The 20,863-nt window shown below is 50.5% G+C and overlaps 1 protein-coding gene and 1 long non-coding RNA gene across 6 annotated transcripts; one reads left to right on the forward strand and one right to left on the reverse strand.

Annotated features, from left to right (window-relative positions):
- Positions 1-1,198: 1,198 nt before the first annotated feature.
- Positions 1,199-13,201, forward strand: LOC138423932 (uncharacterized). 4 transcript variants are annotated; one of them, XR_011250525.1, is made up of 6 exons: positions 1,199-1,357; positions 1,823-2,066; positions 2,418-2,922; positions 4,153-4,240; positions 4,411-4,517; positions 9,612-13,201. It is a non-coding gene; the product is annotated as an uncharacterized lncRNA (long non-coding RNA). The 4 variants fall into 4 exon arrangements; XR_011250526.1 differs by lacking the exon at positions 9,612-13,201 and adding an exon at positions 6,384-7,785 and having other exon boundaries at positions 1,209-1,357; XR_011250527.1 differs by lacking the exon at positions 1,823-2,066 and having other exon boundaries at positions 1,202-1,357.
- On the reverse strand, positions 8,076-20,587 carry WDR73 (WD repeat domain 73). 2 transcript variants are annotated; one of them, XM_069560364.1, is made up of 8 exons: positions 20,087-20,587; positions 19,251-19,318; positions 18,861-18,949; positions 17,069-17,157; positions 16,395-16,459; positions 10,543-10,707; positions 9,852-10,211; positions 8,076-8,716 (listed from the first exon to the last, which is right to left on the reverse strand). In XM_069560364.1, the coding sequence occupies exons 1-8, from the start codon at positions 20,203-20,205 to the stop codon at positions 8,481-8,483; spliced, it is 1,191 nt and encodes a 396-aa protein (XP_069416465.1). In that variant the 5' UTR covers positions 20,206-20,587; the 3' UTR covers positions 8,076-8,480. The 2 variants fall into 2 exon arrangements, with proteins under 2 accessions (XP_069416465.1, XP_069416466.1); XM_069560365.1 differs by having other exon boundaries at positions 20,070-20,293.
- Positions 20,588-20,863: the final 276 nt, after the last annotated feature.

The raw sequence follows: 20,863 nt of genomic DNA on the forward strand, positions 1-20,863 counted from the left end.
CAAGAGTCTAGAAGAAATCTCCATGAGCCAGACTTGCAGCTGGATTTAGGACTCTACAGATAAAGCCCCTCTTGTCCTGTACCCCACCACAGGCTGCCCCTCCCAGGGGGGAAATCATATCTTCACCCACCTTCCATTGAATTTAAGACCCTTTATGTGTTAAAGGGAGTGAGACCTACTACACAAAATTTGTTGTCCAAACCAAATCAGATAAAATATGCTGAGAGGGACTTCCCTGGTGGCTCAGTGGTTAAGACTCTATGCTTCCAGTGCAGAGGGCACCAGTTCAATCCCTGGTCAGGGAACTAAGATCCCACATGGCATGTGGAGCAGCCAGAAATAGCAAAGCTATAAAGTATAGTTTCCCCACCCTCTTCCCTGAGGGTGCACCTTCTTTCCTCCTGGGCTCTCCCAGCTGCTCTCTAGTACTTCCTTCCAGTCATTTACTTTGAAAGCTACTCCATTTAGCACTTAATCTTACTGCTTTGGAGTTCCTTGGGTTGTTCACCATTCCACTTTAGAAAATGTACCCTCTGCCAGTTTGCACTCAGGAGGAGGAAGTGTTTTTCTTGGCCCAAAGGATATGCTCTACAATGGACTGTTAAATGAATAAGCTCAACGATAGTCATCTTGAATCACCCAGGACTGTGCACTGGGGAAATGAGGACCATGGGGAGAGGGGGGCAAAGGGGAGGATAGCGGTGAAGCATTACTACAGTGGGCAGCCAGAAAGGCACTTTGTTTAAATGGCAAAACATCTGAACTGGGGTCTCAGCGCCACCCTGAGAACTGGGTCCAAGCTGCCAGGGTTTATTCACCTGTATAATAGGATTAGATAGGGATAAACACCCGCTTTCAGCTGTAAGGGAAATGCTTTGCCAAGGTCCCTCTGTTTCAGTAGCCCCCCCAGGCGGAGTAAGACGAGAAGCCGCCACCTCCCCAAATTCCCACGAGGGTGGGAGAAACGACGAAGGACCGCAACCTCCCAACTTGCGTGGACTACAGCTGTGGCTCAGCAACCCCGAAACTCCGCGTAGGAAAGTCCCACCCCTCATCGATGATTCGCATCGATAAACGGCGCCCAAGCCACTCCGAAAGATTATTGGTTAATGCTGCTGTCAGTCGGCAGACGCTGGCGGAGGCCTATGGGAAATGTAGTTCAGCCAGCCCGAGTCCTTCGGAAGCTTGCATTTCCGCTTCCGGCGTTTAGTCGCTGTCCGAAATGTGGTATCTTGCGGTCCTTTCTCGGGGTGGGAGTGTCGTGCAGGGACTGTGTGGCCACAGAGAAGGTGCCGCGGAGTCAGGCCCCCGGTGGTGGTCACAGGGCTTCGGCGGACGGGAGCGGTTCTCACCTCAGGTCTGGGCTCTCCACATGGGCTGGGCGTGACCAGGCGAAGACCCGGTGTCCGACCGTTCGGTCCGGACCGCGGGGGAGGACGCGCCCCTCATGCTGGCGGCGCCCTCCTTCTCGCTGTCCACCAGGCCCGGCGGGGACGACTCTAGTTCCGTAGCCGACGAGGCAGCTCCGTCCGCAGGGCCTGCGTTTACCCCATAGAGCTTCCAGAGAAGGTCTCCCGCGGAGCAGAGTAGCCTTCCGGTGAAAGTCACGCTCTTGCGGGTCAGACACCCCGTCCGCCGTCCCCAGACTGCCCATCTCCGGCCAACTTTGTGCCCTCCGGCAAGGTCCTGGGGGTCTCTGAGCCACGACTGGGAGCTTTGAGGGAGTGGAAGTCTGAGTATCTCAACTTTCCTTCCAACTGTAACATCCTTTGAGTCTGATCACATTATCCTTGCTCTCACACCTTGTAACCTTAATAACCAGGGTAATTCTCCTTGTTTGGGAGAGTTATGATGCCGGGACCGAGGAATCCCCAGAGGGCCCCCCGCCCCAATCTGAGAACCCAGCCGGTGGGAAGGACAGCTGAGGGCTGGAACCATCGAACCTCCGAAGCTTAGAGCGGGCTCCAGTCAGGCGCTGCTCTCCAAGGTGCTGCCACCTTGGGTGCCCGTCTGGCTCTCGGACCGCACGTACTTGGCAACACTTTGAAGACCAGTGGCTTGGGAAGGTGGGCAGTTTTTCCTTCCTATTTTCGCCATCCGCCCATCCTCATTCTTCAGTGTGGATAACTGGCATTTTCTTGGTGTAAAGTAAATTGCTATGCAAAAACAGCTTCACACTCCCCTACTTTCCAACCAGATCACCAGCCCTTGACCCCTCCTGTCAAACTTCTGGAGCTGCCTCCCCAGAGGGGAAGCCAGTGACAGAGGGCCAGACTGCACGGGGCATCAGGACATGGCACAGGCAGGGTGGGGGTGTGGGGAGGAACAGGACGACTATTTTCATCACCTCAGTCTTACTGGGCTAACCTTGTGGTTCTCACTAGAGTTCACTCTGTAATATATGTCTCTGGCTCTAGAATTTCAAGTTCTACTTCAGTTCCTATCTGAAGGTGGCTTCTCAGGGAAGTGAAGGAAGAGGTTTGAAGTTCAGAGCACAGCTGCAGGGTTTCTCTCTGATCTGAACAATGGCTGTAGCTGTGGACAAACAAATCCACACTCAAGTACAGGAAGGACTTCGAATAATGAAGCTGGAAGAAGATTTCCACAGGGAGCAGGAAATTTTCCTCCTAGGGAACGCCCCTGGACCAGAGATCTCCTGCCAGTGCTTTCGGCATTTCTGCTATTGAGAAGCAGCAGGACTCCAGGAGTCCCTCATCCAACTCTGGAAGCTTGGTCATCAGTGATTGAGACCAGAGAGAGACGAAAGAGCAGTTCCTAGAGTCACTAGTCCTGGAACCATTCCTGGCTGATCTTCCCCAGGAGATCCAGATCTGGGTTAGACAGAAGCATCCACAGAGTGGACAGGAGGCAGTGGCCCTGGTGGAAGATTTGCAAAGAGAACCTGGAAGACAGCAACTGCAGGTGAGATATGGGAACTTGGTTCTGAGCAGTTAAAGTAGAAGAATGTGAGAAAGCCACCTTGGGTTGTCAGCAGTATATGGATGATGCATAAACTTTTCTCTTGGTATCAATGTGGAATTTGCTCATTCCCTGGGACTGGTAGCTACAGCTTCTCTTCCATTTTCAGACTGACTCTTCTTTTCCCATAAACATTTTTAAATTAATTAACTTGGCAGTGGTGGGTCTTAGTTGCGGCATGCAGACTCTTAGTTGAGGCATGTAGGATCTAGTTCCCCAACCAAGGATTGAACCCCAGGCCTCCTGCGTTGGGAACATGGCATCTTAGCACTGGACCACCGGGGAAGTCCCTTTCAGACTGACTGTTCAGAGAATGCACAATATTGGGTAATCTTGAGTGTCGGTCCCTGCCGTTAAATAAGAAAATTGCTTAAAATAGAGTGAGTGCCTCTCTGATCCAGGAGGAGCATGCATAAGCTATTTTCTCTTTGGAGAATAGCTCTCACTCAGCAGGAGCCAGCCTGAAGCAAGGGGCTTCACCGGGCTTTACTAACTTCATTGAAGGGCTTTACTAACTTCATTGAACCTTTGGTTCCTGTTGCAAAATGGCTTTTTTTTGCTGCTGGCTGTCTCTGTGCTGTCAGTTTTGCCTAGCAGTGAGCAGAAGCAGCCCCAGGAAAGCTGAGTGGACAGACTGCAGTGGGCCTGGGTTCCAGATATTCTCTCTCTGGTGTCTTCCACACCACCCTCCTCACTGCCTCTGCAGTGATCTACGTAAGACTGAGCTCCCCCTCTGCCTTTTTTTTTTAAATATATTTTTTAATTCATTTATTTTTGTTTGCACTGGGTCTTCGTTGCTGTGTGCAGGCTTCCTCTTTTTGCAGAGCATGGGCTCTGCGCACAGGGGCTCGGTAGTTGCGGCTCTTGGGCTCTATAGTGCTGGCTCAGTAGTTTTGGCACACATGCTTAGTTTCTATGTGATGTATGGAATCCTCCCAGACCAGGGATCAAACTCATGTTCCCTTCATTGATGTGAATTCTTCACCACTAGACCATCAGGGAAGCCCTCCTGCCTCTTTGCTTCTTTATGTCTTGGGATGATTTTTAGTGCCTACAGAATTTTTACCTCCTCCAGTCCTTGAACAGGGATTCAGAGAAGGAATCCTCAGGATCAGTACTGGGTTCCCTAAACATCCATCTGAAGCAAGCATAGAATCCATGTATCTGTTCCAGGTCATGGTGATGATGTCACAACCAGACCAGAAGACCAAATGAATTGCAGCCCTGAAGAAGAACTGGGAGCCTCCCACAAGAGCAAGCGGTAAGCAGCAGCAGTGGAGGGAGGGAGGGAGGGAGAAGGGACCCTTCTGTGGGTGGGTGTGAAACCTCCCTGATTACAGGAAGTGGGATAAAAGGGTACAGCTCCTTTCCCTGGGAGGGTGTGGCATATAAAATGAAGCTGAGCACAGGAATCTGTGGGATCCTCAACAGGCACCTGCAAAGGGAAGAAGCACCTTGGTTGGCAGGTTTTGTAAAACTCCACAGCAAAGCCCGTGACACTGCTCCTTACATGAGTGAGACATCACTGGTCGCAGTAGGTAAGGTGTGGGTACCAATTTTAGGCCTGGTTGGTAGGAAAGGCACAAGGTAGGGTTAAACTATTGTGGACTAATTCTCAAAACAGGTACATGTCCCCAGACCAATTCAGATGATTCCCATGTGCTGTCAAAACTGAAGAATAGGGACTTCTCTGGTGGTCCAGTGGCTAAGTCTCTGTGTTCCTAATGCAAGGAGCCCGTGTTCAATCCCTGGTCAGAGAACTAGATCCCACCAGCCGCAACTAAGAGTTAGCATGCTGCAACTAGGATCTGGCATAGCCAAATAAATAAATAAACATAAATATTTTTAAAATGTCATCAGCCTGCAAAATATTACCCAAACCTCCTTCCTTGTTTAAAGCAGGCCACAGCTGAGGTATTAATAGCACTGTTTTCCTTGACACTAAGATTGATAGTTTGTCTTAAAAGTAATAGTCACTTCCTTCTTTCTGTATCTAGATCTTGCCCTCATGATATTTCTTTAACATCTGGCGCTAGTGGTAAAGAAACTGCCTGCCAGTGCAGGGGACTTAAGAGACACAGGTTTGATCTCTGGGTCAGGAAGATCCCCTAGAGAAGGGCATGGCTACCCACGCCAGTATTCTTGCCTGGAGAATCCCATGGATAGAGGAGCCTGGCGGGCTACAGTCCATAAGGTTGAAAGAGAGTCAGACACAACTGAAGCAGCTTAGCATGCACGGACACATATACATAACATAGTATTTACCGCTTTAACCATTTTTAAGTGTACAATTCAGGAGCATTAAGTGCAACCATCACCACTATCCAACTCCAAAATTTATCATCCCCATCTGAAATTCTACCCATTAAACAGTAACTCCCCATTCCCGCCTCCCCCCGCCCCACCCCTGGCGGTCACCATTCTGTTTTCTGTGTCTATGAATTGGTCTGTTTTAGGTTCCCCATGTAAGTGGAATCTTGTATCTCTCCTTTTGTGTCTGGCTTAATTCATGGCATCCATTTTGCCCAAGTCTAAGAGTGACACTGGGCAGAGAAAATCTGATCCACTTATTGACTGGTTACACCAAAATGAACCCAGGAGAACAAATGAACCGTAAAGATGGGCTGCCCTGGGTGTGAGCATCGGATCACATGCCCCTGCTCTTCCTGCCTGGAGGAGGCCCTCACCCATTTATCCCACGGCCACCTGAACCCTTGGGGGACTCCCTGCTCAACTCAGCACAGCGCATGGGGCCGCTGCAGCCCAGGTTCCCAGTTGTATTTCCCACTTCCTTTGCTCCCCAGGCTGGGGCTGCACCTTCTCCCACTTCTGTCTTTTCTGTGCTGTTCCCTCTGCCTGGGATACCCCACACTGCTGAGGCTCCTCTCCTGACGCCCGAGGTTGAACTGGATTGGGTCCTGTGTTGATGTGTGAATCGCTGATTTCCTTTGGGTCCTTTAAGGGCTTCTCTGGGGTACCTTCCTATAATTACTGAGAGAACCCCAGGACTTCCTTCCCTTGGAATGTGTTAGCTCTTAAAGAAGCGATTTAGGAAACTGGAGGTGGGGATTTGCAGCTGTCATAAAAATCGGGGGCACACCCAGTGTGTGGTGGGGATGCGGGGTCAGGTAGATGCGATGTGATTGCTGAGGCCGTCCTGTACAAAAGTACTGCTGGGCATATGTGGAGGGTGGTGCTCCTCAGGCGGGTCCACAGATGTGCACCCTGAGCATCACCTGGGAGCTTAAATGAACTGCAAATTCTCAAGCCTACCCTCAAACTTGAGGTTCCTTTTTCTTTCTGGCTATGCTGGTTTGGCTGTGCTGGGTCTTCACTGCTGGATGAAGGCTACTCTCCGGCAGCAGTGTGCAGGCTTCTCATTGCAGCGGTTTCTCTTGTTGCAGAGCACAAACTCATTGCCTCGTGGCATGTGGAATCCTCCTGCACCAGGGATTGAATCAGTGTCATTACAAGAAGGATTCTTAACCACTGGACCACCAGGGAAGCCCAAGTTGACTTTTTAATGTGGTGGCTTGTCTGGGCAGAACCACATGCCCCAGAGTTCACCCCTGTGTTTCCAGGTAGAGTAGGCCACTGAAGATTTTTCTGAGCGAGACGTGGTGGGTAGAAGGGAAGCCGCAGGTATCCTGGCTCCACGCTCAGGAGATGGGACAGGTGCAGCGGTGTGACTCACACACATGGCTGGTTAGCTACCTGCAGCGACTCCATCTTCCCAAGATCCTCTTAAGCTTCTCCCAACCCTGGGCCAGGGGTGTGTTAGCTCAGTGCTAGAGTGTACCCGCTTCTCCAGGTGACCACGAGAACTGACAGGTTCCAGCTGGTCCTTGCCCTCCCCTTCTTGTCTGCCCTGTGGGCCCCAGGCTCCAGCAGCGGATAAATGGAAATACAGCAGCCTTACAGAGACCGTGGGCCCAGCCCCACAAGTACTGTGGAAGTAACTCCTGCTGGTCTGCTTCTCTGACTACACCCTGGCTAACACTCCTGAGTGTGAGGGCTAAGTCGCTCCGTCGTGTCTGATTCTTTGTGACCCCATGGAGTGTAGCCCAACAGGCTCCTCTGTCCATGGTGTTCTCCAGGCAAGAACACTGGAGTGGGTTGCCATGACCTCCTCCAGGGGAGCTTCCTGACCCAGGGATCGAACCTGTGTCTCCTGCATTGCCAGGCAGGTTCTTTACCACTAGCACCACCTGGGAAGCCTGGCTAACACTCCTACTGATCAGAAACTCTGGGAACAGAGCCCAGCAGTCTGTCTTAACCAGGTGATTCTGATGCATGTGAAGATTTGAGAATCTCTGATGTACGGGAAAGCCTTTTACAATTACGTGTGCTGAGAACCTAACTTTCTATACACACATACAAGGAAAGTTTTGCATCAAGGAAAGGTTAGCATCAATATACCTGAATGTCCCAGAAATTCAACTACTGCATAAAACTTGAGAAAACAGTACATTCTTTTGTGGAGAACTTTCCTCAAGGGTTTCTTCATCAATTCAGAAAAACCAGGTCCTTGACTTTCGAGTGTGAGTCACAAACGCAGCACCCGTCTGGGTCTGTAATCTTGGCTGCCCAGTTCTTGATTTTACCACATACATCCAGACTTGAGGGACATGAGTATGAGTAGTTTGGGGAGTTGGTGAGGGACAGGGAAGCCTGGCATGCTGCAGTCTGTGGGGTTGCAAAGAGTCGGACACAGCTGAGCGACTGAACTGAACATACAGGCAGGGGTCTGATGACCGCATTAGGTGGAAGAATGGCATTTATACTGAAATACAAAGTTTCCTGTTATTTTGTTCCCTTGTATTATTTTTTTTAATCTTCTTTTAAATTGCTATTTCCTTCATTGCTACTGGGGTTGACATTTTTTATGTTTATTTGCCACTATTCCCTGGTGGCTCAGACAGTAAAGAATCTGCCTGCAATGCAGGCAACCCGGGTTAAATCCCTGCATCAGGGAAGATGCCCTGGAGGAGGGCATGGCTACCCACTCCAGTATCTTGTCTGGAGAATTCCATGGATAGAGGAGCCTGGAGGCTGCGGTCCATGGGGTCACAAAGAGACACACACAACTGAGCAACTAACACAACACCACAATACATTTCAGTTCTGTAAAAGAATTCACAAAACTTGTTTACAGTTATTAGCTCTTCAGACTCTCCATACTGTGAATACGGACAGGGCAAAACACTGCCATTCTGCACTCGGGAGAAATGGGGCTCCCAGAGCTAAGAGCAGTTACCAAATATTTATTGTGCCATGCATCCTAGCAGTTATTTTAAAATGTATTACTTCTGACTTTCCCAACAGCCCTGCCAGGTAGTTATTACCAGCCTCATTTTACAAATAAAGTAACTGGGGTGGGCTGACAGGCTGGTTAACTTGCTCTCAGCCACTCAGCTGGTAACAGGGCCGTCTGCGGTCGCCTGAATCTGTCTCCTTGCTCCGCAGCAGCTTCCCAGGGCCTGGGCTGAAAGATGCTGGTGTCAGCGAGAGGCACAGGGGTCCACCCAGTCCCACACATGCAGAGAGGCGTCACTGGCTGCCGATAACACAGTCCTTGGTTTGTAGGGGTGCCAGGTGTGGGTGGTGACCAGCGGGGCAGGGTCCATCCCACTGTCGTCTAGGAAGATGTGACCTCTGTGAGTGAAGAGAGGTTCCACTTGGCGCCCCACTCCAGCCCAAGACGTGACATCATAGACCTGGACCGTCCCATCGAACCCTGAGGAAAAACAAGAGAAGAGAGTGTTGACGCTGTATCTCTGAAACTGTTTTTATAATTTGCTCTGTGGAACCAAACAGGCTGGAGGGTGAGGAATCAGACAGTAACGAGGTACTTAAAGACCACCCGAAGGGCACGTGACACGTGGGCAGCCACGTCGACAGCGGCTGATGGTGTCGCAGAGCACGTGCTCATGAGCATGTGTGGCCTGTCCATCATGGGCCAGGCCCGAGGCTAACCCTGCATTCTCTCTTTTACCCCTCATGACTATATGAAGTAGGTAGTATTTTTTTTTTAAGTTTATGTATTTAGTTGTAGCATGTGGGATGCAGTTCCTTGACCAGGGATTGAAGCCAGGCCCACATTGGGAGCAAGGAATCTTAGCCACTGGACTACCAGGGAAGTTCCCATGAAATAGGTACTATTATTTTCCCCAAGAAACTGAGGGTGAAGAGACTTTTTAAACCTTTTCTGCTAACCCCCAATTCTAATCTCTCCACATGTGGGTTCCTCCCAGCACATGGCCTTGTCTCCTACCTGATGGGGGAAACAGAGACGCCTAGAGAGAGAGAAACACCCCAGAGACACCTACAGAGAGAATTACTCCAGCCCGGCTCATCTCTCCTGCCCTTTCTGGAGCCGGTTGTTATCAATGAGCCTCTCCTGCTCTCTCAACTATTGGCAGCCTCTCCCCACTCAGAGGATTCTTCCGTGGGCTTTAAGATATTTCATGGCACACCCTCATTCAGCTAGATGCTGCCAGGTCAGACCCAGGAGTCTGCTGCCCTCCCTGGCTTGCTGTGATTCTAAAAGTGAGTAGCCTGAGAGGCACCCGAGATCCTGTCACCTCTCCCTGGTTCACCCCATGGCTGTTCTGGTGCTGTCCCACCTGCAGGCTTCCGGACCAACCTCAGAACCGAATTCCTGCTGGGACAGGAAAGGCCCGCTACCCACATATGAAGTTTGGTAGCCAGGATGAGGAAGGGCCATCCCTCACGAACCTGGAGAACTAGGAACTTTTCCGTGACAACTGTACCTTCTGGGGCCACATTTATTATGGGGCTGTGGGCTCCCTCCCGAGCACCTAAGAGTCCCCTGGGAGAGAGACGAAGTGACAAAGTCCTCTCAGCAGTACCTGAAATGGCCAAGCAGTTGTCCAGGCTGGGGGCCCAAGTCACTCGCAGCAGCTCTGGCTCAGGGCTGGGCATGGACACGGGGCACTGGACTGAGCTCACGGGCTGGCAGAGATCCCGGGGGTCGAGAAGACAGAGCTGCCCGTCTGAGCCGAGGCGGGCAATGCTGGGCCCAGGGCCCCGGCCCCCAGCTTCTGCACACCACCGCCTTCCAGCGGACCCAGGGCCGGGGCCGAGGTTCTCTGACGGGGCCCACTTCTGGCGGGTGTCGACCAGCCCCAGGCGGCCTGAGGAGCAGCAGAAGGCGAAGGTGTCCGTGTCCAGGACCTGCAGGCTACTTAGCACATCGTCGTCACTGACACCTGGAGAACGGGGCGAGTGAGAAAAGCTGCTGCAATCAGATGGGGCTGGTGGGCCCGGCCAACGGGTGGCCAGTCCTTTCCTCGGCGAAGCTCCCCAGCAGCCCCAGGCTGAGTGAGCCACGTCCCTGGTGCCCCCCATCTCGCAGGTGCACTCAGCTGGCTGGGTGCTGCTCTCAGGACCACCTCCCCACACCCAAAACAGGAGCCCCTGAGGCCAGGCCTCGCCTCTCATTCACCTCGCTTCCACAGCAGCGGGCACGCAGGGCTGAATTTGGATTCCAGTGTGGCTGAGCAGGGCTGGGGGGGGAGGAGCTGGAAAGGACTGTGGTACCTGAGGTGTACATGGTCTTCTGTGAGTCCAGATCCACCACCTTCAGGTTGCTGAGCCTCGTGCCGTGGAGGATGCCGGGTGCCACTGATGGGAAAACGGCCACCCTGGGCCAAAGAGGCTCCTCGCTCTCGTGCACGTCAATGGTGCTGACAGCTCTGATGACATCTGGCGGGAAGCGGGAGAGGCTCAAGTCCAGAATGTTAAGGCAGGTCTGCAACATTGCATGGGAAGGGCCAGGCAGAAGGTCAGGGGAGAGAAGGAGCTCACTGTCGGCGAGGGAAGATGTGGAGACGCAATAGCCCCGCGCTGTGCTCCTGACTCTGGAGCTGTCAGGGGCACTGCCATTTCTCTATGATTTGTCTCATGGACTGTTTCCCAAACCGGAGGGAATGAATGACAGCGGCCACATCCAGGCCCGCCAAGCAGCTCTGGCTTTTTATAGTTTTGTGGAGAACAAATAAAGGAAGAGAAAAGAACACACCGGCACTGTCGTTTATAACAGGAAGAGTTCACGAAGTAACATTATTTCTTCAAAAACATGTCCCGTGACCTCAAGCTGTTTACTGAAGCCTAGTAGGTGAAGGGTACAACACAGATGTCTTCAAATGTAAACAGGGCAAGAAAGTCCACGTCTTTTTCACACTGAACATCGACACACTTGACCTCAGGCTAAATCAGACTCGAGCTCTGTTCACCTCAGCCTGCTTGGACAGCAGGCAGGCTCCCATCCTCTGCCACCTCCATGCGTAACAGTTCAGAACAAGCAGTTTGCTGTACACGCTATCGTTACTTAAAGGGAGACACCCATTTTCCATTTTCTATTTTCTTGCTCCTAGAGAGGGCTCGCTGTTTGGTTTCCAGGTTCTCTGAAGAAAATGGAGATCTGTATTTTTACACTCTAGATGAAGAAGGGATGGCCGGCCACAGACACAGACACAGACACACAGACACACGGACAAACAGACACACACACACACACACACACACACACACACACACATCACAGAGGGCGTGGCCAGGCCCAGCTGCCTGCAGAGGCCCCCTGGGCCCTGCTCCCCAAGTCACAGGCTCTCGGTGCCCTTGGTGCAGACTTGCAGAATGTAACTGCGCTGCCCCAGGGACTGCAGGGGGGTGGGGCTCGAAGCAGACACAACAGCTGAGCCTCAGGCCCAGAGTGTCTCTAGGGGCGCCAGTGAGGCCGAGATTCAAACAGCCCAGCCGGCCTGACTCTCCCGGGCCTCACTTAGATGGCTCCCTCTTCCCCTTCCACAGACTGCAGGGAGCCTGGCAGGGATCCCCCAGGACCTGCTCAGAGCCAGGGGTTCTCAGGTGGGATCTGTCCCCTGACGGCAGGGAAGGAGGCAGCTGAGGGAAAGCCATCAAAGGCCGATTTCAAAGATGCAATGGAAGACAAAAGCTTTGGAGCTGCTGACTGGACAGTCACTCCACAGTTAACAACAGGAAAGAAATGCAGGTTCCTCCTCCTCCTCCTCCTCCCCTCTCTCGGGGGAAAATACCCCCTTTACGAAAGCACACCACCCTCACCAAACCAACTGAAAGGAAAAATTACTATGAAGTCAAAGCAAAAGATACTGTGAGGCACCTCCAAGAACTGGGCAATAAAAGAAAGTGGAGACTTCCCTGGGAGTCCAGTGGTTAAGACTCTGCCTTCTAATGCAGGGGATGTGGGTTCATTCCCTGGGCAAGGAACTAAGATCTCACTTGCTGCAGGACAACTAACCCGTGCACCGAAAATACTGAGCCTGGGCACTGCAACACAGATCCCGCATGCCACAACTAAGACCCAGTGCAGTCAAAAGTAAATAAATAAAGATTATTTGAAAAGAAGAAAGCAAGAAGGTTGTGTCTGAAGATTAAACCAGCAGAACAGGTCACAGCAGCTGTAAGCAACCTCCTTCAGGGGTCAGAATGGCTCCAGACCTGAGATACTGAGCGAATGTATTACCGGATTGAAAGGAAAGTCGTGGCCACGAGAGGGCGCTGTTGAGCCACCAAAGCCCAGAAATCCGGGCAACCGGTGGGGGGAGGGGCGGGAAGAGCCGCTCAGACTGAAGGTTTTAACTTCAGTGGAAGCCTCAGGAGACACGTGGCTGACACCGTTAGACATGTCTTCATCTAAAGACATCCTCAGCAGATTCCTCAGCCCCCGAGCTGAGAGGAGAAGCCACAGCCCCTACCTGCAGGGGCCTGGACAGCACCTAGGCCTGGGGAGCTGTGCCTTCACGAGCTCTATGCTCTGTATGGGGAGGGAACTTGGAGAACTCTTCCTGGTGGCTTCCCTGGTGGCCCAGACGGTAGCGCGTCTGCCTGCAACGCGGGAGGCCTGGGTTTGATCCCTGGGTCAGGAAGATCCCCTGGAGAAGGAAATGGCAACCCACTCCAGTATTCTTGCCTGGAGAATCCCATGGATGGGGGGAGTGCAAAGTCAGACATGACGGAGCGACTTCACTTTCACAGACAGCTTATAGCCATGCCATTCGGAAGCCTCTGAGTTGGTTCTTCTCGCTATGCTTGTGTTTACCACACAGCCTGAGATTAGGTTAGGTCTTCTATAGGAAAAGACTAAGGATCTGGAATACTTCATCTTTGGGGATACTTATTTTTTCATTATAAACTAATAAAAGGGCATTCTGGTTTATACAGTGTTTCTCCAAGTCTGGTCACTACATCCAGCCCTACCAACAGATTAGATTTGCTCTGGGTGTGCTCACAAAATCAGGTTTCTGAGACACCAAAGCTGTGGGTCAAAACCTGGACCTTGGAAAATATACTTTTAGGTATCTAGAAAAACAGCTGGCCAGACTTGCCCAGATTATGGAATATTCTGCACTAATATCCAGGGGAAGATAATTATCTGATTTCCTACTGGCATATGAGAGTGTCAGGGCACATCTCCTTGGGCCGAGCTCCCTGGGGCCTGGGGCTCCAGGTTCTCTGTGGCACCTGGTACCCCAGGCAGTGTTAGGACAGGAGGCAGCTCCAAAGGTGCCCCCCACCCCAGTTTTAAACCACTGCTGCCCCACACTGCCTAGTTTCAGAGAAACATAAAAAACAACTATCAGTCACTGGTGTAAGGACAGACACAGTGATCACAGGAACAGAATGGAGGGTCCAGAAATAAATCCTTACATTCACGGTCGACTGATTTTCAACAAATGCACCAAAGCAGGTCAGTGGAGAAAGGTCAGGCTTCTTGACCCATGGTGCTGGGAAAACCTGACATTCACAGGCAGAGAGATGAGCTTAGACTCTTCAGTCACACCACACACCAGTTAACTCTTAAGAGATTTAAATGTTGGAGCTAAAGCAATAAAACTTTTGGGGGAAAAAAACATGGGGGAAATCTATGGGTAAGATAGTTATGACACCAAAAGCACCATTCTTAGAGAAATAATAAAATGGACCTCATTAAAATTAAAAATTTTATGCTTCAGGGGACCCTATTAAGAAAATGAAAGACAAGGAGAAAATATTAGCAAAACATACATCTGATAAACAACTTGTAGCCAGAATGTACAAAGAACATTCACAACTCAAAAAAGACAAAATAGCCAACCAAAAAAAATGGGCAGGTTTCCCTGGTGGCTCAGTGGTAAAGAATCCGCCTGCTAATGTGGGAAACATGGGTTTGATCCCTGGGTCAGAGAGATCCCCTGGAGAAGGAAATGGCAGCCCCCTGTAGGATTCTTGCCTGGAGAATCCCATGGACAGAGGAGCCTGCTGGGCTCCAGTCTGTTGGGTCACAAAAGGTCAGACACGACTGCGCCACTAAACAACAATTAGTAGTTACCACCAGGCATGATTATAAGCAGACTCTGAAATCAGACTAGAGTTAAGTCTTGGTTCTGTTACCATCTTTGTGACGTGGCTCAGACTCATGAGAATTTAATGAGTTCACACATGGAAAGTAATCAGTACAGTGACTAGAATATAATATATACTCATTAATATTACTGTTACGTCTTACAGATCCTGATTAATTTGAACAAGTATCTATTAAAATGTACAATGGAATTAGAATATCAAAGGGCCTGTGACAGCATATTATCTCAGCCTGCTGGAGGGGAGTGGATAACAAAACACTCTCATGAAGATTTGAATAGGTATTTTACCACAGAAGATACATGAATGGCTAGTAAGCACATTAAAAAGACGCTCAACACTACTAGTTATCAAGAAACTGCAGACAAAGCCACGTGATATATAATTTCACATCCATTACGATGGCTTTAATAAAAAAAAGGCAAATAATAGCAAATGTTGGTGCAGACCATGGAGCAACAGGAACCCTCATACACTGCTAGTGAGTGGGAATGTAAATGATGAAGCCATTCTGGAAGAGTTTGGGAGTTCCCTAAAACACCCAACATAAATTCACCACATGACCCAGCAACTTCACTCCTAATATCTATCCAAGACATAGGAAAACGTGGTCCACACACCTGTACATGAATGATCTCAGCAGCATTATTCCTAAGAGCCAGAAATCAGACCCAGCAACTGGTGAATGGATAGACAAACGTGGTACATCCATACGAAGGAACACTGTTCAGCCTTAAAAAGGAACAGGCTGCTGATACATGTTAGGACACTGTACGACATGGTAGACCACAAAAGTACTATGATCATGCTCCGTGAAAGAAGCCAGCCACGAGAGACCACGTGCTGTATGAGTCCACTGATACGAAACATCCAGAAAAGGCAAATCTGTCACAGAGACAGACAGCAGGGTGTGGGCAAGGGGATTACTAGCAATTGGCATGACAGATCTTACTGAGGACATAAAAATGCTCTAAAACTGACTTATAGCGGAAGTTGCACAACTTGTTAAATTTACTAAAAAAAAAAAAATTCACTGAATTGTATACTTAAAATGGAGGAATTTCAATAACACTATGAAAAAATAATCATAATTATAAATAAGTATATTCAGACACCTGGAAGCTACAGCATCAGACAACTGACAAGGAAGAAATGACAAAGCAAAGCCCACAGGGTCAGTGACCTCAAAACCCAAATGAGGACCAGAACTGCCTTCTTGCAGCAGTGGAGCTGGGGGAGGAGCAAACAGCCAGCTTCTGGGAAGCACCCAAGAGAGGCAGTGTGGGAACCACAGGCAGAGACCACACGAGCCAAGGGGCAGTTCCCAGGGAGGCTGCCTGTGCCTCTGGGCCCAAGTCCATGCTGGCCTACAATGCTTCCACCCAAGGAGGGATGGAAGGGGCTGGTGCCTGCCTGACGGGAACCGCAAACCCGCCGCTGGAAGGGATGCACCAAGGCAGCCCCCTCCACTCCCAGAGGAACAGTACAAATGCTTCCCGCGCCTCTCCGTCTCCTGTAGGTCAGCCCGGCCTCTTGCTCACTGTCTCCCTTCCCTGAGAGCGGCATGGCTGGAGAGAAAGGCGACCTCCCTGCTGCCCTCGTGCTGCCCCTGCCCACAGGAGAGGCCCGCGCTCACCAGGCGCCCTGCCTCTGACTGGGCTGGTGAGCTCCATTCCTGAAGCAAGCTACAGGAAGCTCCACGAGGGGCTTGTGTGCACTGCTCTGGCTGCTAATTCATCTCTACTGTGTTAAAGTAGATACTGCATTTTAAAAATAAATTTTGGGTGCCACAAGGCATATAGGATCTTAGCTCCTTGACCAGGGATCGAACCTGTGTCCCCTGTGGTGGAAGCATGGAGCCTGAGATCACCAGGGAAGCGTCTATAGATTCTCCATTTAATTCCCAGTCGGCTCTGAGTCTACTTCTTAACCGGCTCAGATTAGGGACTGAGGGTGTGGGAGAAACAGGCTTTCCTACAACCTCATCCCCCACCTATTCAGTCACTCACCACTGTCCTCTGCGAGCTGCCACACTTGCAGGTAACACCTGGGAGGGCCACTGGTCACCAGCAACCTATTTAGGATGGACAGGGAACCTCAGTCCAGACAGTGGGGAGCTCCCCACATACCCCCAGCCTCTCCCTCTCCAGCGCACTCAGCGTGGGATCCCACACTCCCCAGACTGGGAGAGCTTACAGCAAGGAGGGTCATCAAGACCAGTCACCCTCATTTAACAGATGAAGGGCAGACTTGATCCCCTCCAGGGACAGCCGTGGGACTGAGCCCTGGCTGCCACTTGGCATGATGTGTCCAAGAGGACCCAGCAGGGAGCCCGAACACAGAACCCTCACCCACGGGCTTTCGGCCTCTGCCAGCTGAGCTGTTAGCCCCAACCACCCACCATCGGCTCTCTGAGAAGCTAACAGCATCCCTTCTGCTTTATGCCCTGGAGCAACACCACTGATCTGTGGGTTACAGTAGTCAGGGGGTTTGTAGGGACCAAGACACCACTGAGCGCTGGTGTCTCTGTATTCCAGATCTGTGTGTGCCCACAGCCTGTCCATGTGCCCCTGTGCAGAGGGCAGAGGGGGAGGGGTGGTGATAAAGAGGCAGGATCACCCTGCCATTTGCAGCCACTCCATCTGAAATGGAAGATCTAGGTCACAGACAGAGCTGACCTTACCTGGTGTCTGGCACATGCTTCAGATCAAAGACAGACCTGTCTGAAAATCCTCCATGCTGTACCTTGAAATCTCTTTCAGGGAATAAGCCCTAAAATACAAAGAGGTGGCCGATCAGAGAGGGCTGCTCTCCAAAGGAGTGTTTCAGAGGAGCTCCAGGTGAGGAGCCATATCCCAGCCTGGCAGGAAACCCTGGAAGCCGCTCAGGTGGTAATGATGCTTCTTGAGCAGGGCCTCTGGGCACTGTTACTTGTATAATAAATGTTGGTCTCAGCTGCCTACAGAGATGGCTTTCTTTCCTGCACATCTGAAGCCTTTCTTCTAACCTTTCTCCATAGCGAAAGCATTATATTCCAAGCCTGTTTAGGGGAGTCACAGAGGTTTAACAGTGTATCAAAGAAATAACTGGAATGTATCAGTGGACAAACATAGCCCCATTCCTCCTGGCACCTCCCACCAGAAGTTAGGTGGGTTCCTCCAGCAGTAAAAATACAACCAGTCAATCATCCAGTATTCACTGTGCCAGCCACCTTATTTAGTGCTTTATCATGTTGAATTCTTAGAACTACCCTGTGACATGGACACTATAATTATCCCTATTCTAAAATGACAGAGCTAAGGCACAGGGAGCTTAAGCAACTTTTCTAAGGTCACACAAGGGTTATGTTACACATTTGAACCCAAGTCTGTCTAACCAAAGTCCATGCTCTTAGCTGCTGGACTACTCTCTCTATGTGAGGAACCAGAGGAGGGGAAAAGGAGGCGGCCACAAGAGAAAAGAGGAGGGACTTGCCTGGTGGTCCAGTGGTTAAGAATCTGACTTGAAATGCAGGGGATGTGGGTTTGATCCCTGGTCAGGGAACTAAGATCCCACATGCCACACGATTTCCACATAACGCAACAAAGATCCCAAGTGCCACAACTAAGACCCAACGTGGCCAAATAAACAAATATTTTTTTAAAAAAGAGAGAGAAAAGAGGAAAAGCCAGGGGTGAGGTGAGAGGTAAATCAGGTCTCTTATCAAGGCTTGATTTTGGTGTGGTCCTGGCTCCTGAGGGGTGGAGATGAGGGAGAACAAGAGCACCAGGAAGAAATCTACTCGAGGGCAGCAAAGGCTGAACTGATCTAGCCGATGAGTCTGAACGATTCCATAGTGACATTAGGCAACCATCAGCTTTTTTCATCACACATTCTTCTCTTCTGGCTTCTGGATTGCTGGCCGTTTCTGAGATGCCTTCTACTCTGAACACTATTCATTCTCAGTATTCCTTGTGGGTTCAGCTTCCTATTCCCATTCTTCAAATGTGCTCCCTGAGGTTCTGTCTTTAGCCATCATCTCTTCTTACTCTTTACACACTACACATTCATCTGAGCTGATCTTAATCATTCTAAGGTTTTAACCACCCTCCATACTCTAATACCTCCCTAAATCTGTTTCTTTTTTTTCACACCTACAGGATCTTAGTTACCCCTACAAGGGTTTGAACCCAGGCCCCCTGCAGTGGAAGCACAGAGTTGTAACTGGACCACCAGGGAATTCCCCCTAAATCTATTTTGATAAACTATAATTGACTTCTTGCTCTAGGAGCCCTCTGTAAATCACAGGACTTTCTGTAGCACTTACCTCTCTGCATATCTGTCTGTCTTTATTAGACTATAGGGCAGGCCCAGTGCTTACAGTTTCTCTCTCTCTAGTACCCGGGAAAATATTCAGTAGACAAGAGGAGCTCCATAAAGGTTTAATAAATGAGTAGAAGCAGACACATACATTCAGCACATATATTTCAAGTTACCTGGTTTTCTTTCACAGAAAGTCTGAGAGGCAGTATGAGATGAAGAATCTCATTTTTTTTCAGGCTTTCATAGCCAGCAACCAAGATTCCTGGAAAAAGAAGCAGAATATGCTGGGACAAACTGCGAGAAAGATTGTGAACCGTGGCTGGGTCTAGACACTCTGCCATATCTCCCAAAGAAAAAATAAACCCCTTTGCCACTGGTATGCCACTGGGGGATTGGAAGAGAGCTAGATAGAAATATAATGCTGACAGAACAAGAAATTGCTGTAAGTGACCAAGAAGTCCTCAAGCTCTCAGAAATGGTTGGGTCCCTCTAGGCTGAGCTCCTTGAGTTCCAGCTTCAGAAGTGGGATTCCATCTCCTTCAGGGTCACGAAGGGCATCTCACCTTTGTCACCAATCCATTCGAGCACTCGAGTGGCTCCCGAGAGGTCGAATGCATGGAAATCTTGGTACCTGGGTGACAGAGACACGATGTCACACACCGATGCATGGCCCTTTCACGACTGCTCAAGATGAGACGTCAGCATGGTCCGGTGGTTGGGGGCCCAAGTTTTGGAATCAAGCAGAACTGGGATCAAATCTTGTTACATATTTTACCCTCTGTGTGACTGGAACCAGGCCAGTCACAATTTCCCTGAGCCTCGTTCTCATGTGTAAAATGGAACTCCCAGAGTACCCTGACTTCACAAGGTTGGTGTGCGGAATCGAGACAATCTTTGTTTAAGGTTTAACTCAGAGGCTGGTGCAAAATAAATGGTCACTTGCTTCCCGGGTGGCTCAGGTGGTAAAGAATCTGACTACAATGCAGGAGACCTGGGTTGGATCCCTGGGTTGGGAAGATGCCCTGGAGAAGGAAATGGCAACCCACTCCAGTATTCTTGCCTGGCTAAGCCCATGGACAGAGGAGGCTGGCCGGCTACAGTCCATGGGGTCGTACAGAGTTGGACACAACTGAGCAACTAACACTATAAAACAAAAACTATGCTATTATTATCCCCCACAAGCACGGCTCCTACCAGTACTTCACACAACTTGCACACACAGAAAGGTGCCATTTCCCAGAGGCGGGAGCCGAGGCCCAGACGGAGTCCTCCGTATAGGTCCCGCCCCACACCAGGACTCCCCGCATGCTCCACCCCGCGCCCGTCGGCCCCCAGGCCAGTTCCCTGGCCCAGATTCCACGTCCCAAGCCCACACGGTTTACAAGCGCAAGGACTCCACCAGCCAGTCTTCCGCGGGCTCCATGGCAACAGTCGCTTCCGGTATTCTATTTCCGCCTCTGACTCTTCCTGGGCAGGAACGGCCTTCTCGCGAGGAGTGGGCGCGGCCTGCTTTGACATGGGGGCGGGGCCCAGAGATGCCCTAGCGCAGGCGCAGACCTGCTGTTCCTTTGCCAGGCTCGGTCTGAGGTTCTCCGGATAAACTCTCCTGGAAAAATGACGTCAAGTCAGGGATTCCCAGGATGTCAATTCCAGACGGGGCCTGAGGGATCAAATACACGCTGGTTTTATAAACGTGTATTTGCAGATCAGAGGAAAAGGCCAGATAAAATCCTCCCTGTTAAATTCGAATAGTATGTAAAACAGCGAGTAGTTTTTTCACTTAAGTATGTCCATGCAAGGACTTCTTGGCAGTGCAGTGGTTGACTTCGTGCTTCCAATGCAGGGGCAAGGGTTTGATCCCTGGTCTGGGATCTAAGATCCCGCGTGCCATAGCGCAGCCAAAAGAAAAAAAAAAAAGTTATGTCCACGCAATATTTAGGATATCTTTTTATACGAAAATATTATTCATTATCTGAAATTCGACTATAACAGAGTGTCCTGTAGGTTTATTTGCTAACAGTCAGTCCCACAAGGCCAGAGAAGAGAGTAAGGGGACACTGGGGTCTGGATCCCAGCTCAGCTCTCTCCTTTGTTAGCGCCGGGCACTCCCCTCAAACCATGGCGAGTAGATGAAATCAGGTAAGCAAAGCCCTCCCGTGTAGTGTACGCGGTTCCC

The sequence above is a fragment of the Ovis canadensis genome, chromosome 18 (genome assembly GCF_042477335.2).
Source record: "Ovis canadensis isolate MfBH-ARS-UI-01 breed Bighorn chromosome 18, ARS-UI_OviCan_v2, whole genome shotgun sequence".
Classification (NCBI taxonomy): domain Eukaryota; kingdom Metazoa; phylum Chordata; class Mammalia; order Artiodactyla; family Bovidae; genus Ovis; species Ovis canadensis.